The sequence below is a fragment of the Nannobrachium achirus genome (genome assembly GCF_963921795.1).
Source record: "Nannobrachium achirus genome assembly, chromosome: 5".
In the NCBI taxonomy this organism is placed as follows: domain Eukaryota; kingdom Metazoa; phylum Chordata; class Actinopteri; order Myctophiformes; family Myctophidae; genus Nannobrachium; species Nannobrachium achirus.
The window spans coordinates 29,748,823-29,766,836 of NC_137814.1; the positions used below are offsets into that span (position 1 = coordinate 29,748,823).

General features: G+C 41.5%; 2 protein-coding genes across 2 annotated transcripts in view; one reads left to right on the forward strand and one right to left on the reverse strand.

Moving 5' to 3' along the window:
* Positions 1 to 2,264: 2,264 nt before the first annotated feature.
* LOC308284985 (protein SPMIP1) lies at positions 2,265 to 4,991 on the forward strand (the record flags this gene model as incomplete). The annotated part of the gene is made up of 4 exons (XM_080725706.1): positions 2,265 to 2,437; positions 3,025 to 3,208; positions 4,098 to 4,200; positions 4,870 to 4,991. 4 exons carry the CDS (start codon positions 2,265 to 2,267, stop codon positions 4,989 to 4,991), a joined length of 582 nt encoding a protein of 193 aa, XP_080581832.1.
* Positions 4,992 to 7,230: 2,239 nt separating this feature from the next.
* LOC308284986 (choline transporter-like protein 5-A) overlaps positions 7,231 to 18,014 on the reverse strand; it is a gene marked incomplete at both ends in the record, with an annotated part of 36,408 nt that continues 25,624 nt past the window's right edge. The window contains 11 exons of the mRNA XM_080725707.1: positions 7,231 to 7,322; positions 8,205 to 8,289; positions 8,380 to 8,468; positions 10,752 to 10,822; positions 11,742 to 11,815; positions 12,490 to 12,593; positions 13,383 to 13,477; positions 14,229 to 14,497; positions 15,368 to 15,455; positions 15,702 to 15,794; positions 16,589 to 16,688. Of these exons, the coding sequence (XP_080581833.1) occupies positions 7,231 to 7,322; positions 8,205 to 8,289; positions 8,380 to 8,468; positions 10,752 to 10,822; positions 11,742 to 11,815; positions 12,490 to 12,593; positions 13,383 to 13,477; positions 14,229 to 14,497; positions 15,368 to 15,455; positions 15,702 to 15,794; positions 16,589 to 16,688 (1,160 nt within the window). The remainder of the gene's footprint in view (positions 7,323 to 8,204; positions 8,290 to 8,379; positions 8,469 to 10,751; positions 10,823 to 11,741; positions 11,816 to 12,489; positions 12,594 to 13,382; positions 13,478 to 14,228; positions 14,498 to 15,367; positions 15,456 to 15,701; positions 15,795 to 16,588; positions 16,689 to 18,014) is intronic.

The window sequence follows — 18,014 nt, forward strand, 5'->3', positions numbered from 1 at the left end:
ATGTGGATGGACATGAGTTGGCTTCAAGTACACACCAATCCAATGTAGGTTCCTGTATCCAGAGTAACATTTTGTGCATATTAGCTGCCCAATAATAATTTCTGAGGTTAGGGAGTGCCAAACCACCTTCCGAGCTGTGTCTCTGTAGGAACTCTTTCTTTATTCTAGGAGGTTTTCCTTTCCATAGAAATGCAGAGATTAATTTATCTACCATTACAAAAAAAGATTTGGGTAAAAAAATTGGTAGGCTTTGAAAAAGGTACAAAAAACGTGGTAGCACATTCATTTTTATGCAATTTACTCTCCCTGCAAGGGTTATATGTAAGCTATTCCAACGTTCCAAGTCCACCTTAAGCTTGTCAATTAACGGTGGGTAATTATTTTTATAGAGGTCAGATGGTTTACCACAAATATTCACACCTAAATATTTAAAGTAGTTTTTAGAAATTTTAAAAGGGAGAGAGGTTACTGGGATTTGGAGGGCCAAATTATTTATCGGAAAACATTCACTCTTTGAGAGATTCAGTTTGTAACCTGAAAAAGAACCAAATCTGTTCAGCAGTTCCACCGTCTGGGGTATAACCGCTAACGGATCAGATATGAATAGTAATAGATCATCTGCATATAAGGACAGGGTATGTACTGTGCCTCCTCTAAGTATCCCTCGCGTGAAACGGGCAGATTTAAGTGCCATAGATAGCGTTTCCACCGCGGCGGCGAAGAGCATGGGTGACAAGTTGCAACCTTGGCGTGTCCCTCTGCCGAGTGTAAAATACTGGGACCTCGTATCATTAGTGTTTATTGATGCCCTAGGAGAAGAGTATAAAAGCTGTATCCAAGATATAAATTTAGAGCCTATACGATACCTTTTCAGGGTCTCAAATAGGTACCCCCATTCGAGCCTATCGAAGGCTTTCTCGGCATCCAAAGAGACAACCACTTCTGGTGTCACAGTGGATGCCGGAGAGAGAATGATGTTAAGTAGGCGACGAATATTGGAAAAGGAGTAACGGTTCTTCATGAACCCATTTTGATCTGATGATATGATATTTGGCATAACAGGTTCAAAGCGTAATGCTAAGGTTTTAGCTAAGATTTTATAGTCTGCATTCAGCAGAGAGATAGGGCGGTATGAGCCACACTCAGTGTGGTCCTTACCTTGTTTAGGCAGCAATATTATAGAGGCCTCCGTAAGGGTCTGGGGTAATATGCCCCGGTCCAGAGAGTCATTAAACATTTTTAATAAAAGAGGAGCTAATTTATCAATAAATTTCTTATAAAAATCAATTGGATACCCATCTGGACCAGGGGCTTTCCCACTTTGAGTTAATTTAATTGAATCTACTATTTCCCTTATATTTAATGGTTGGTCCAACCAATAATGTTCTTACTTCTTATATTGATCATAACCCAATTACTGAATGTCAAGTCTCCAGGTTTTCTTCAGAATATGTATGATACTGATTTACTATGAACGACTCTATGTATGGCACATAATAGGCCTACAGTATATGAGTCCACTACTGGTCCAGTGGTCCTAGTCGTTCTCAAACTTTGGACCATCATAAATGGAACCATTCGTACACTCTCAGAGTTACAGACCTGTCATGGTCATTCAGGACTAGCTCTTTATGACTTTCTGGTACTTGCGTGCTCTGCTGGCGCAAGTAAAGCCAAAGATGTCCACCACAAGCCAACATGGCGATGACCCCTATATGAATGTCTGTCTTTGTCTGTTTGTCCCATGCTTTCTCTAAATATTCGGCGAATATCTTGTTTTCAAAAATCCAACTAAGTATCTCTGCGTCTCTAGTTTTTCTAGGTTTTTACACCTATTACATTTTTGTTGACGTAGCTTATGACACAAGGGGCAGTAGAACATAAAGAGGAACTCATTCTCAATATCATTTATGTTACAATAAATGCAAATATTTAAAAAGAAGTATGGCCATCTACGTCATTTTTGCTATCATGCAATTTCAGCGAGAGAGAGAGAGAGAGAGCGAGAGAGAGAGAGACAGACAGACAGACAGACAGACAGACAGACAGACAGACAGACAGACAGACAGACAGACTGACTGACTGACTGACTGACTGACTGACTGACTGACTGACTGACTGACTGACTGACTGACTGACTGACTGACTGACTGACTGACTGACTGACTGACTGACTGACTGACTGACTGACTGACAGACAGACAGACATACATACATGTATATATGTACAATATTATTTATAATATGTGTGTATGTCCATCTAGATGAGGACTCTGATGACCACCCAGTACCAGAACTGCTACAGGGAGCAGATCCACAAGGAGAAGATGAGTCGTCTGCTCTGGAAGAGCCGCTACTCTAAAGACTATCCCACCTGCTTCATCCCCAGACATCAGAGCTCCAGACTGCTGCCCCCCAGACCCCCTGCTGACACCTGGTAGGAGACAGGTTATCCATTAGATCAGGACTGGGCAACCCTCAGAACGGTGCCCACATTGGCCCAAGGGAGGGTGATACTGGCACACACTGGTATGAGTGTGAGAGTTCTTTTTATTTTTATTAAATATTCAAAAAATGTTTAGTCAGTTAAATTAAGTCCCCTCACATCTATATACAAATTGCATTCATCACATAATTCTACATTCATTCAAACTCTGGGAATTGGTGGGTTATGGCTAATGAGTCCAATGATCATTACATACGTCCTGTTGTGAAAGAAAAAGAAAATAAAGAGTGTTATGTATAGCCTATAGGCCCTATATGGACAATCGAAATCTGTTGGAAATATGTGTTTGATGTGATGTAATAATTAAACTTAATGTTGATATGGCACACTGACTATCAAGAGAATGAAAACATGGTACTTTATGTCAGAATGGTTGCCGACCCTTGCGTTAGATGGTTAGAGAAATGGTTCATAAAGACCCTATTGATTGATTGTTTGATTGATTGAATAGTTTATTAACAAGTTTAACAGATCTACTCTTCTGTCCAATGTCCATCTGACCCCCACCCCCCATCCAGGAGTGTCTTGCCTCCTGTCGCCATGGCAACAGAGACCAAGACTCCTCCCCCTGTTACCAAGGCAACAGCGAAGCAGGAAGCCCACCTGACTCCTCCTCCTGTTGCTGCAGCGGAGGGGCGGAGCCTCACTGAGGTTCCACTGATGAGACCAGTGTCTCCCCCTAGTGTCCACATCCTCTACCATGTAAATATCCTCCTAGCAACCATATCCTGTACCATGTAAATATCCTCCTAGCAACCATATCCTTTACCATGTAAATATCCTCCTAGCAACCATATCCTGTACCATGTAAATATCCTCTTAGCAACCATATCCTGTACCATGTAAATATCCTCCTAGCAACCATATCCTCTACCATGTAAATATCCCCTAGCAACCATATCCTCTACCATGTAAATATCCCCTAGCAACCATATCCTCTACCATGTAAATATCCCCTAGCAACCATATCCTCTACCATGTAAATATCCCCTAGCAACCATATCCTCTACCATGTAAATATCCTCCTAGCAACCATATCCTCTACCATGTAAATATCCCCTAGCAACCATATCCTGTACCATGAGAATATCCTCCTAGCAACCATATCCTCTACCATGTAAATATCTTCCTAGCAACCATATCCTCTACCATGTAAATATCCCATAGTGTACCATGTAAATATCCTCCTAGCAACCATATCCAGTACCATGTAAATATCCCCTAGCAACCATATCCTCTACCATGTAAATATCCTCCTAGCAACCATATCCAGTACCATGTAAATATCCCCTACCAACCATATCCTGTACCATGTAAATATCCCCTAGCAACCATATCCAATACCATGTAAATATCCCCTAGCAACCATATCCAATACCATGTAAATATCCCCTAGCAACCATATCCTGTACCATGTAAATATCCCCTAGCAACCATATCCTGTACCATGTAAATATCCCATAGTGTACCATGTAAATATCCTCCTAGCAACCATATCCACTACCATGTCTGTCTGTCTGTCTGTCTGTCTGTCTGTCTGTCTGTCTGTCTGTCTACCCCGTCTGTCAACTAATCTCCCATTGCCTGGCAGGGGAAGGGGCGGAGCCAGTACCTCCAGAGGCGGGACCAAAAACGACCAGAGGAGAAATATGACTTCCCTCTGATCTCTTCCTGGGAATATGGATGGAAACTAGGTAGGATAATAATAAATATAAAGTAGATTTGGAGCAGTGATAGCTGCTTCCTACTTTTGATTTAGTGTGTCCCTGTGTCTCTATGTCCCTATGGACCTCATTTATCAAAAAACTGCCAACCCAAACTGCCAAAAACGGATCAGTGGCAGGCCTGGGTGAGTGGCACTGTTGAGCAGCCAAGACACACACACACACACACGCACGCACGCACGCACGCACGCACGCACGCACGCACGCACGCACGCACGCACACACACACACACACACACACACACACACACACACACACACACACACACAGGGTATAGCTGCTCAAATGCGCCACTCCACTTCAAACTGATGGGTTTGATTTTTTTCTCTCTGTCCCGCATGATACTGATAAACTTCGATCATCCAATCCACCAAACAAGTCATTAGCAACAGCGAAATTATCGGTTTACTTTTGGCATTTAATTATTCATGGGCGCAACTCAGCTAATAGTCTCTGTTCCTATGTTTTGCTCTGTGTTTAAATTGTTATGTGTCTGTGAGAACATCTAGCTGAATATTGTTATTATATTGGTGTATGTGTGTGTGTGTGTGTGTGTGTGTGTGTGTGTGTGTGTGTGTGTGTGTGTGTGTGTGCGCGCGCGCTGTGCGTGTGGTGTGCGTGACTGTGTGTGTGTATAGGTGATTATGGTGTCAACTACAGATCTCCATTAAGTGGAAAGTCGTCCGTTGTGAAGAACACGTTTTACGCTAAGAATGGAATCTTCAACTTTCCCTCAGCTACTGACACCCTGTCTGTCTGACTGTCTCTCGGCCTGGACTGTATCCCGGCCTGTCTCACTGGGCTAACCTGGCATCACCAGACTATTCACCTCTGAATAAAGCCTGGTATTCGTTCTATAACTAGCCGTGTGATCCGATTTAGATAGTTAGATAGTTTATTCTCACTAGTCAAGCTAAAAGATGAAGTCCTGACGTCATGCCACTAGAAGGCGCTATTTCCCCGGTTCCGGAATCTTAGATCTTAAATAACAATGGGAACCCGGGTAATAGCACCATCTAGTGGCTTTAAGGTTCTTCGGATTTTTGTTGTCTCATCTTTATCTCTTTGTTTGTATTATCATATGATTGTCTTTCCTTCATTATATAATAACACAGTGATAAGGTTACTTATATTGTTGTCTCTTTACCGTAATCTCTTTCATTATACTAAAAATGAATTCATCTACTGCCTCACTAAGTTGCAATATATTGTTTATTGTGCTTCCTTGGTCTCAGAAAGTATAGTTTGTCATATTTCTTTCTTTTCTGTGCTGTGTGTTGTGTTGTGTTGGGAAAAAATGATGGTATTTTGGGAAGGGTAACAATTTTCAACAATGTTCAACCTCTCCAAAGGTTATGTAAAAGGTCCTGTATTAAATTATAATTATTATAATATCCCGTATTTTAAGCTTAAACTACGTGTAGGATGTACACACTTTTCCTAAATAATAATAACTAGACCTTACCCGTTCGAATATATGTGCTGCAAACTCTCCTTTCTTTTCTTTTTGTTGTGGAATGATTCCGCCCTCTACTGGGCTGTATTGGTCACTGCATTTTGTGACTGAGTGACTGAGTGACTGACCTCATCTCTAAAATTATATGTAGGATAAACAAGTGTTCAAACCAATTCAGAAGTTCCTCTCCACTTAAATGGCATTTCCTTTTCTTCTTCTTTTTTTTTTTTACCGTAAGCTATTTAGAAGTTTGGCTGCTTATTAGTATGTTTCAACAAATCACTGACTATATAATAATTTTTGACTGATTTGTTTGAATAACAAATATATTATCACAGAACTATATTTATTATTTTCATTAAATAGTTTATTGTAAAATCAACATTTCATTTCAATATGTATTAAAAAATCCCATGAAATATACAAACCAAAAAGACAGTAAAATCACCAAATGTTTACAAAAGGACATAACTATATACAATATTACCATACAAAAACAGCAATTTCTTGTAAAATGTATTAAATGCACAAACACGTCAACAGAACATCAGTTTTAACATGATGGCTTTTTTCACAAATACAAAGACTGTAATGTATGAATGGTCTGAGCAGTGGTACCATTTACACATAATGGTGAGAAAAAGAACAGTCACTCACAAGTCAAAGATGTAAAGTTTACAATATATGACTTTGTGAATAAATAATGTACAAAGCCCTTATCAGGTGTCACAGTATGTTTTGTATACAGTACATTATATCACATTCTTGTAAATAATCTGCAAACATTGTACAGTATACTTACTTTTAGATCTGTGTATACTGTATTTCAGTCAAAGAGAGCTCCAGACTGCATTTTGATTGTGAAGGAAGTCAAACGAACCCGGGACCTTCCAGCTCAGCTGTGAGGCTACAGCGCTACAGACTGCGCCACCGTGCCCCCAACCATACAATGATTAAGCATCATTTGGCTTGATGGTACAAGTTCAAGTCAAATACAGTATTTTCAGTCCTACAATAACATATTGGTTTGGCTTTCCAGTAACAGGATGGCACTGTTGTCAAGTCCTCTTTTTATCATTTCTACATTGATATGAATGAGCAAGTGTCATCCTGTCTCTCTCTCAGTCAATGAGAAGTAAAACCTTTGCAACTATTCTTCAAGTTGTAAATTATGCAGGACTAAACACAGTAGTTAAAGGATACAGTGGGATGCTAGTTCAAGTAACGCATCTCACTTTGTCTCTTCCAATGACCATTCTTCCGTAATCAGTGCTTGTTCCAATTAACTACAGTTGCACAGTGTCTCGACAAGATAAACACAAGCCCTGTTCTTGCTACATGGAACATACTGAATGTAAACACTTCCATGGCAAGGGAGGAAAACAGAGTAGTGGACGGGATGTCACCGACAGTGAAGACTAGTGCATACAAATGCATGCACAGGGGCCAGCTTCACCAACTCAGGAATAAGATGATCAACTAGATCAACTAGATCAGAGACTGGCATGGTGATGTGTGAGGTGCTGAAGATGGGAACCATCAGTCAATGGCTAGGTTTTCCCAGAATTCTGTGCAGTTCTGGGGACATTAGGAAGGGTTTTTCTGTGCTACCATCGTTTCTCTCCAAGTCTTCACCTGATGGGTTGCAGGAATGGAGGGAGAGGATGGATGGATGGATGGATGGATGGATGGATGGATGGATTTATGGATGACAAAGGGGGTGGCAGATTGAGGGAGTTCAGAGAAAATGTAAAAATGGGACAATGGAAAGAGAAAAACAGAAATTGATTATGGATTATGCTGTTATATAATGAGGCCATTCAGCTTTATATCAAAGAAAAGTTAGAATAGAATAGAATATTAGACCTTCCTTGTACAGAGCTCTGAAAGGTAAATGCATAATTGTAGACGACAACTCTATAAAGTATCACTATAATGTTAGTAGTGCTGATACAATTTGATATATATTCTGGGTTAAATTATTAAATTAAAATAATTAAAATAATTAAATTATAATTAATAGGCCTTCATATTTAAATGTGCGACCACGCAAGTGTGTGCATATGCCATAGCGAGTGACGCAGCACCCCCAGAGCTAAATAACAGACCCACAAGTAAGGTGTGAAAAGATGTTCTATTCACAAAGTCTCCCTCATTATCTGTGATATACTGTATATGATCAAGAATCCATATGGATATTGGAAAATAAATGACACATTAAAACAAAAGTTCTATTTTGGAGGAATGATCGATTCGAGAGGCTATCAAGTGTGATTATTTTAAGCTTTATATTTCCTTATTAAAGTTTTGTGGGTCTGAAAAATGTAAAATCCTAGAATGAGGTGGTAATGTGGGAGACATATCAGAAGTTTTGTATTGGTTATTACGATTATGATGATAAATCCTAATTTCTCGAATATTGTCTCAATAGAGTCCCACTGTTACTGTATACTACTGGTACAACAGAAACTGTTACAGGATGCATTTCTGACATAGTTACATTGACATTTTACTTACAGAAGCAGAGAAACAGGGTGTCCACACACATAGCGTACACGCTGAAGAAGCCATGGGCGATCAGATAAGAACCTATCACCACCGTCTGGTGCAGAGAATACAATAGTTAGAGCTGTCTTAACCTACAGAGCTAAAGTGTAAACTGTATGTGTGTGTGAGCGACGGTGTTTCTGACCAGTAGGGGGACCCAGTAATAGTTAAGAGTTGGTACTTCCTCCTGAAAGGCAGGAATCTTCTTGGTGAAGAAGAAGAATGCCACCGCACCTACAAACAGGCACATGCAGAGAATGTTAGATAGGCAGGGTCTGGAATTTCTAAAAGTGCCTTTTGGTGAAAAGTGTTGCAGCGCAGCGCGTTGTGAGCTTGGAGGTCGGCTATTTTCAGTATTTGATACCACACTAAACTAAAAGGCAATACTGGAGATGTGGCATACAGATTTCTACACAGTGTGAGGGCAATTCTTTCAACATAAGATGCTGCATTCAAGTTCAGGAGAGTTTAGACAAGGCAATTCTCTTGAATGCTGCCTTCACGTATGGCATGGAAAAAGGGCATTTGCATTTCTTTCACCATAGTAAAAACTGCATACATGGTCTGGAGAGGGCACGTTTTACAGACGGATAAAGGTGCAGGGGCTCAAGCCCCCTTTGATGTCTATGTGTGCACGTGCCTGCCTACAAAACACTCAGTAACATACATTACACACACATCTGTTGTAACAAACCCATACCTCGCATATATTGTACATGCAAAAGTATCACAAACCTGCTCCATTTCATGTAAAACAACATTAAAGGGGTAGTTCACCCAAGAAATTACTTTATTTCCATCGTTTACTTGGCAAAGTCTTTCAGTCACGGATAGTTTTTGTTTGCAAAATATTCAAAAAGAATAAAAACGTGACGAATGGAATTAACCAGAGACCCTATCTAACAACAGAAAAACTGCAGTATATCAAAAAAATCGGTTTATAAATATTATAAACAGATGGCAAAAATTCCCCTGGCGTGGCAGGGGGAGAGCGGAAACCAGGACTACAGGTTAGGTAGTTGGCACTGGGTGAGAAAATGGGTTGCAAAACCATGGGATAAAAAAATAAAATAAATAAATGAACAGATGGCAATGGCATCTGGCACGGTGATTGGTTATATTATTGTAACGACCAAACCACACCTATGTATAATGTAACGGGTAGCGGAGGTGTTTTTAGGGATATAGCAGGTGTCCAAAATAGCAACTTTTGCACAGGAATGCCCCTTCCTAGATACTAAATCGCCAAATTGCAAAAATAGGGCCCTATGTCTACTATCATTTGTATAAGGTTCCGTTTTTGAGCGGTGGTTACACCGACTCCTATACGTGGCTGTGTGTGTATGCGTGCGTGTGTGTGTGCGCGTGTCTGTATGTAGCCTGAAGTACCTTTTCTGACCACACATGTTAAGGGAGGGGCGCTGTTGTTCAGGCCAGGCCAGGCACACACACACACACACACACACACACACACACACACACACAGCCCCCCCCCCCCCCCCCCCCCCCACGACCACTGCTCAGTTCACACGGGTGTGATTTTTTAAAATCTTTTAAACACTTCCGGCTCAAACTGCAACAAGCATGAACTAGAAAAAGTGCTCCTCGGAGCACAGGTCTCCGCCAGGTCAGGTTTGATTGATTGATTGAAGGCTTTATTAGAAGTTTGCATAGGAAAATGTACAGATTCATGACGGTACAGTTCACTGGTACAAGGTCTACTAAAAGGAGATCCATGAAAAGACTAAGCTTATTTCAACAGGAAACCATTTAAGTATCTCATATAACATTGAATGACAGACAAATAGAACACAGTACTATGCAGTAGATATGTAAAGAAAAAGGGGAAAAAAAAGAAAAGAAAACAGTAAATCTAAACAAACAGTAAGTAAGTATATACAAGGAATATACAGTAAATCTAAACAGACAGTAAGTATGTACAAAGAATATACAAGTATACAAGTATATACAAGGAAGGGGCAGGGAGGGTAGGGTTGGGCTAGGTTTTTTACCAGTTGCGAACGGCTGCTGCCTGTAAGTGGTTTTTCAGGGCAATTTTAAAGGATGCTAGTGATCCACACTCCTTTATGGCCTTCGGTAAGGCATTCCACATTTTTGTGGTATAGCAGAAGAACGAGTTCGACCCTTTCTTTGAGTTGACTCTGGGTTGAACGTGATCTGTGGCACTGCCTCTGGTGTAGGCTTCATAGGCTTGTTTGACAGCACTGTCATCAGTACAGTCACAGTGCGTCACTACATTAGCGTGTAAATTAATGTTTTTTAATATGATGGATTCATGTTAATGTGCAGTTGCAGACATTTAACAACTTAAAACCTCAATACTTAGAAAACTCTCACTCTGTAATTGGTCTGCTCTTTTTCCCCTCTACACCAAAACTGTTTGCCGATCTAGCAGATCTCCAAGCTCACAACGCGAATGTTGAGCTATTTAACACTTATTTTAACAAACAATTAAACAAATCTTTAAAGATCATTTCATATACCACAGGGACTTACCCACTCCTCCTGCTATTAGTATTTTACCCAGAAACAGCAAGAAGTCTGTCACTCTGTCCAGAACGGCAACTCTGAGGACAACAGAGAGAGTCAGTGAGCTGCAATAATCCCTTTGTACACGCTTCTCACTCCTGCTTGTTGCTTGGGTTCAAGGAGGGACATTGTGAAACACTTCTACAGCATCCAGCCAGTGTTTCTGCTTGTTTATTGAGCCAATACCATTGTGCATGATTTCCAACTACCAACTTCCAAGTTTGGATTTTAATATCGCTTCTATTTAGTTTCCTGAATATTGTGTTTAGTATTCCACTAGGTAAGCAGATACAACTTAAGTTTGGAAAAGTTTGTTCTTAAGGAGTCATGCCTATACACTCCAACATTCTGTTTAGAACATAAACAAAGTAATCATCATATTAAGTTACTGTACACTATGAACTTTGTTTTGTACCTGTATGAGTAATGACAAATAAACCTTCTCCTTCTTGATTCTTGTTTAACACCCCTTACTCTTAAAAGAATACTTATTATAGCCAATTATTGTCAATGTCCTATGTATTGCTGTAGCAGTGTTTAGTACTGCCACCCGTTGTATTCTGACATTCAGTTGTATATGGTTGCATGACGTACTGTATGGACTGCAAAGCAACCTGAGCAAATCACAAACCATAATGGTATGCTATGCTCTTCCTAACTTCTTTTAAATGATTTGTGTTTGTTCTGTGGTCTGAAACTCAATGACAGTATACCTCTGCTGATGAGAACCGTATCTGCAATGCATACGGTATATGAAGGTGCTATTGGTAAGGGTCTGTGAGCAGGAGAACTCCAATTATATCTCTGTCAGAATGACAAAACTCTGTCAGACCGTCCTAATTAATTAATTGGTTTCATAAATTAATAAATTAATTATAGCTGTTCAATAGCTTTATTTCACCATAGTCATGTTTTTACAGTATCGTGGACAAATATTGAATGTGGCTTTAGCCTTACCTGACTACATTTCTCATCAGCAGGAAGAATGCGTCCCTGGCGGATGTACAGAAGTTCTTACCATAGATGGCCACCTAGTAGACAGGAGACAATGGCAATGACACATCATGGTTCACTGAGGAATTACTGAGTGCCTATAAGGCACTCAGAAAGGGAGCTGTACAGAAAAGTACTGTACAAAAACAGTACAGTACAGTAATGTTTAATGAATTTGAATTACGTACAAAGGCTTTCTTAGGTTTAAAGTCCTACAAACTAAAGTATTCATTCAATCAATCAATCAATCAATCAATCAATCAACGATTCTACTACAACAATTCATCACGGAGGAAGCTGCAAGCTATAATCAGTGGTGGACGGTGATTGAGTACTGTATACTTTTTTGTTTTTTTTTCTATCTTTTTTTGCAAGCATATACTGTAACTTTCACTCCGCTCCACATGCCAAAGAGCTGAGAGAGTGCAGTGCCCGTCGTCGAGTCAGTGGGATAAGTGGTTGTTCAGAACCGCTGATCCAACCGATACGGCGACCATATTTGGCATAAACGGAGATCCGGTTGTCCAGAATGCTGATTACCGGTAAACCAATCAGACATTTTCTTTTATTTAAACCAAAAACAAAACAAAACAAAACATAGCAATACTAACACTACTATCACTATCTGCATACTACTACATACATATATGTAGTACGTACTATACTGTATACTGTAAATCATACTCTGACAGTAATGCATAGAAAAACACACCATGATGTAGGCATTTCGGTTCATATAGCGGATGAATCGTTCCAGACACCAGAAGCAGCACTTTAGACAACATAGTATGAACGTGGCTCCTGCGTTGTTGGCTCCTGGATACGAGCACACGCACACATACATGCGCACACATGCACACGCACACACAAACACACACAAAAGCTCTTGAGCAAAATAGTGGAAGTGGTTGGATATAGGACTATTAATCAGAACTTCACGCAATGCAGGCAAAACATACACGCATACTGTATGTATACAGAATATATCAAATAACCCTGGGTGAGGTAAAAGAACAGAGAGTGTTATAAGCTGTATTGTATCAGCCCTAGGGCCACGACATCATATGGCTGAAACACGCTTTCTATGAATGGTGTCTTAGAATTCACAGCTACAGTAGCAGACACTGGAGTTTATCCCAGCACAAAGGAACCGAGGAACAGAGCAGAAAACAGCCTTTGATGGTTCACAGACGGTCTGTGTGCCAACCAGGACAAGCTTGCCAGCAGCACCTGCCATGTGCTCAGCCAACTCACTTTCCACACTGTTGGGAATCCATTTCATCCACTGGGAAGGTCCTTGTTAAAGTTTTTATCAAATGTTTTTTTTTTGTTGTCTTGTTCAGTATATGAGGCTATGGTTACACAAAGGATCATCTAGCATTTGTTGCATTCGCACGCACGCACGCACGCACGCACGCACGCACACACACACACACACACACACACACACACACACACACACACACACACACACACACACACACACACACACACACACACACACACACAGGTTTCTGCACTGTACAGTATGTGTACGTGCAGCTAGGTGCTGTGTGCGTGTGGGTGCATGTGTGCATGTGTGCATGTGCGTGTGTCAGTGCAAACCTCTCAGTTTCTGCTCCACGTATTCCAGTACTATTCGGACCATTTGGACCAGTGACAAAACCAGCGCTCCGAATGCCAGTGAGCCTGTGTGGTACCTGCAGAGAGACAGACACATCAACTGTTCAACAATCTGTTGCACACATTCAACCCTACATACCGTACATTTTGATCATTGGTTAGATATCTTGGTAACAAATGTATGTTTTGGGGGATTTCTTTGACAAAAAGTTTTTGCCCAAAAATGACTGGCCAGTCTGAATGTTCTTCAGTGCAAATATTGTGCTAATGTGAATCTTTAAATGCCATTATGTTGGGTTGTCACTGCACCATATGACAAAATAACATTCAAAGTAAGATATGAACCTCATATGCATTACTATTACTACTACCATACAGCCTTATACCAGGGGTCTTCAACGTTTTCAGTCCAAGGACCCCTTAGTTGAGAGAGAGATGAAGCAGGGAACCCCACAACTTTTTCATAGATTCAATATAGTTTCATCGTTTGACAGCGCAATTATCAGTGTATTTAGGATTCATGTCAATTTGTGTTTTCAGATATTTAACCACTTGACCGTGAATACTTAATAAATTTGACCTTTCACTCTGTACTTGGTCTGCTCTTTTTCCCTCTACACCAAAACTCTTTACCAAAAATAGCCGATCTACAAGCTCACGAAAGTTCTCAGAATATGTACAATAGGGTTCAAGTGCATGCATATAAAAAAGGGATAAAAGTCACAAAAAGATTTGGAGGACCCCCTGTAGTAACTCTGAGGACCCCCTAGGGGTCCCGGACCCCCTGTTGAAGACCCTTGCCTTATACTAATACTACCTTGGTGTTACCTTATTGCCCTGCTAAAGGAAGAGAACAGTGGGCATGGTGGGATGTCCTGAGGCTTCCTCCTGGCCCAGTAGTAGCTTGCGAAGGCTCCAGCCAGGGTGCACTGCTCCAGGGCCAGGCTGAAGTTCACCAGCCACAGGAACACCAGGAGGTTGGACAGCTGCAGCAGGAACAGGTATCGATGGAAGGGCGTCTCGCCACCATAGAAGGCGAACATACACTGCGACCCTGAGCACGAGAGTGTGTTTCGTATGCCACTGCTGTTGAAAGTCTGAGAGAGGTCGAGAGGGCAGTGGCGTCAGTTCAGCAAAAGCTAGGGTATGGCAAAGATGGGAGTCCTCATGGAAAAGAGGCATTACATTTTGTATAACACGGTTCTATTGTGAAAATAGCAGATCTGCTGCGAGGCGGTGTGAGCATGTAGATCGGCTATTTTCACAATGTCTGAAAAAAACGAGTTTTGTCAGTTTTTTACACAGGTTTCTAGGCCTAGGGTTTCTTGGGCTGGATATGGCAGCCTGGAACGGTTGTTCAAGTGCAGCTAAACTTGGCATGTTAGTAAACGTGCCACAATTAACAGTAATGCATTGCACCTGTGCAGCTGACCTGCAGAACCTGGGAATATACCATTCTGTCAAGATGGGGAGAATACAAGTGTGGAGAATATAATTATAACACCTTGTTAAAGTGACCATTATGTTAAATGTTGCATTTGTAGTTATTTTACTGTAGTTTAATAACATAATAACAGATAGACAAAGAGACATTCATGGATTTATATGTAAAAGTAACTTTTATTGTCCCCCTGGACCTAGGGTATGGCAGCTGCATACCCCTGCCATACCCAATTGACGCCCCTGCAAGAGGGGTTCATTCACAGACATGGTTCTGAACACTGGGAAAGCACAAGATGTCTGATATCGTCATTGTCAGGTGGAGGAAACCTTGTATGTCCAAAACCGTTCGTTTTTATCGCGGTGCGAGGCGTTGTGTGCTTGTAGATCGGCTGTTTTCCACTACTTTTGTGCGACGGCCTTGTCTGATGAAGCAGGGCTTTACTTCACGAAAAAACATACTAATTTGAAACTTGGAGATACAAGTTTTCTGCCCAACAGCAACGATATACAGTAATGAAAGGTACCTCAGGGTTGCACGTTCTGTTGGCATAGGAGCAGTTAGGTTCAGGAGACATCACCTTGTACACAGCCTCCCCTGATGATGCAAGGTAACTGGTTCATGCAATCCTGGTTAAGGTATGATACTGCTATGGCCATGGAAATTAAGTCTGATAAAGTGGATGTGCGATATTTTCATATATTATATTATATTATTATGAAAACAGATAAAACATTAAAAAAGGTAAACATTTTCTGCCCTACAGCAACGTTATATTACGTATGTGTCTACAGACAATAGACAAATTACGATTCCAACACAACGTATGTAGTGTTTCCTTTGCCTGGTGGGGAGGATACACAGCAGTAACTGCCCAGTAAGAGAGACACACAGCTAGCAAGAAGAAGGTGAACACCGGATAGAACAGGCTGGACATGATGTAGCTAATGGCTCTGTAAAAGACATCAAACAACAAAGTTAAACAACAACTCATCTCTCACTTGAAGTTGTAATAGTAATTTTTAGGCTAGAATAAGACATTATTCACATATGAAATGTGACATTAGATCCATAACAAAAACAAAACAACAAATGGTATGATTTAAAATATATTTAATAATAAAAATAACAATAGAAATGTAATAATACGGATGTCAGTGAGAACTTATATTAACTTAGAATAGAATTTATTTTGCAGACTATCTTTTGTTCTTGCTTTTAATAAAGCTACTTCAGTATAGGTCACATATTCAACTATACTGTCCAAAAAACTAAATGGCCATTAAATTAATTAGGGCAGGTGGATGCGGTCATCCAAAAATAAATCCCTCATAATATGGGGTTGTGATATAAAAATCAAACCTCGGTTCGAAGTGGAGCGGTGAATTTGAGCAGCTGTACCCTATGTGAGTGAGTGAGTGAGTGAGTGTAAACTGTGCCTGTGAGTGAGTGGTGAGTGTGCCTGGCCTGCACAAAACAGCGCCCCTCCTTTAACTAGTGTGTTGTGTGTGGCCACTCAAGGTATTGCCCAGGCTACGGACAGGGCCAGCCAGCCACCCAGCCAGCCACCCAGCCAGCCAGCCAGCCAGCCACATACCCACGGATATACCTGTTCATTGGGAGCGCTTTCACCGCTCCAAAAAGGTTTGAGAACTCCTGCCATATATGATCCACTATGTGTTGTGCACATGCAGGCTCTAGCAAATGGCCCATGGTTTAGGATCAAAGGGTAAGTTGTGTTCCTTACATGCTAGCCTCCCTGAGCAGGGTGATGGCCACATGGACCCTCCTCCTTAGAAAGAGCAACATCAAAATGATGGAAGCTTCTGTCACCCCTAAAGACACCACTGAGAAAGAGAGAGAGAGATAGAGAGAGAGAGAGAGAGAGAGAGAGAGAGAGAGAGAGAGAGAGAGAGAGAGAGAGAATGAAAGACAGGTTTAAAAGAAAGATTCAGTCTGCGTACGTGCGCACACGCACGCACGCACGCACGCACGCACGCACGCACGCACACACACACACACACACACAGTAAACAGTAAAGAGGTCAAGAGGTAGCTGATTGCGTTACTGCATCTATCAGACTTATATAGCGCTTTTCATGTCGCATTACAAAACAAAACAAAACGAGCACAGGTCTCCACCAGGCCACACAAATCGGCCTGTTATAGCGCCACCATGAGGCTGATTTAAAAAATGTGGGGCAGAGGTTCTGAATTAGCATCCAGGGAGTGTGTGTGCTCAGTTTGGCAGCGATCGGGCCAACGGCGCCGGAGATTAGCTGGTAACAACCAGGCCACACAAATCGGCCTGTTATAGCGCCACCATGAGGCCGATTTGAAAAATGTGGGGCAGAGGTTCTAGATTGGCATCCAGGGAGTGTGTGTGCTCAGTTTGGCAGCGATCGGGCCAACGGTGACTGAGATTAGCTGTTCACAAACTGCGAGGACGCACGGACGCACGGACGGACAGACGCACGGAGGGGAAAACATACTCTCCCTCAGCCTTCGGCTGGTGGAGACAATGAACAACTTTAACTCATTGGCCGCCTCCCCCGATAGTCACGAGAAAATTCCAATGTCGCTCCCCGCCAGGCCCGATAGTCCCGAGAATTTGCTTTTATATAATGTAATGTTTAATTACATTATTCTGCAGCCCGTGAAAAAGTTTGAGCTTTCAGTCATATAACGAACCAAAGATATCACTCATCACAGTAAGTGTGTTTGAAAACAAGAGTGTAATAACGTATAAATCTCAATAGAAATGAATAAAACTCCCAATAAACCACAGTGAATGCATTTAGCGTGGCAGAGCGCAGCCCGCAGAGTGCAATCAGCGGCACACTGGCCACACGCATGTAAAGGGATGTGGGGCAGGGATGTGCAGAGAATATTTAGAGAGGCAGGGGCTGACATTTCTAAAGGGGCCTTTTGGTGGACAATTCTATTGAATGCAGCCCTCAGGGGCAGGGGCTCAAGCCCCCTTTGATGTCTATGTGTGTACATGCCTGGTGAAGGGGCTGGCAGAAGCGACAACGGAGCAGCTGGATCTGAGACCATTTTGCACAAATCAAACAAAATCCAGTAAAATGTTCACTTGGAAAGCCATGACCTGCCTCATTGGCCAACAACACACAGCTTCATCATAACCCCCAAAGTCTCGACAACAAAATATT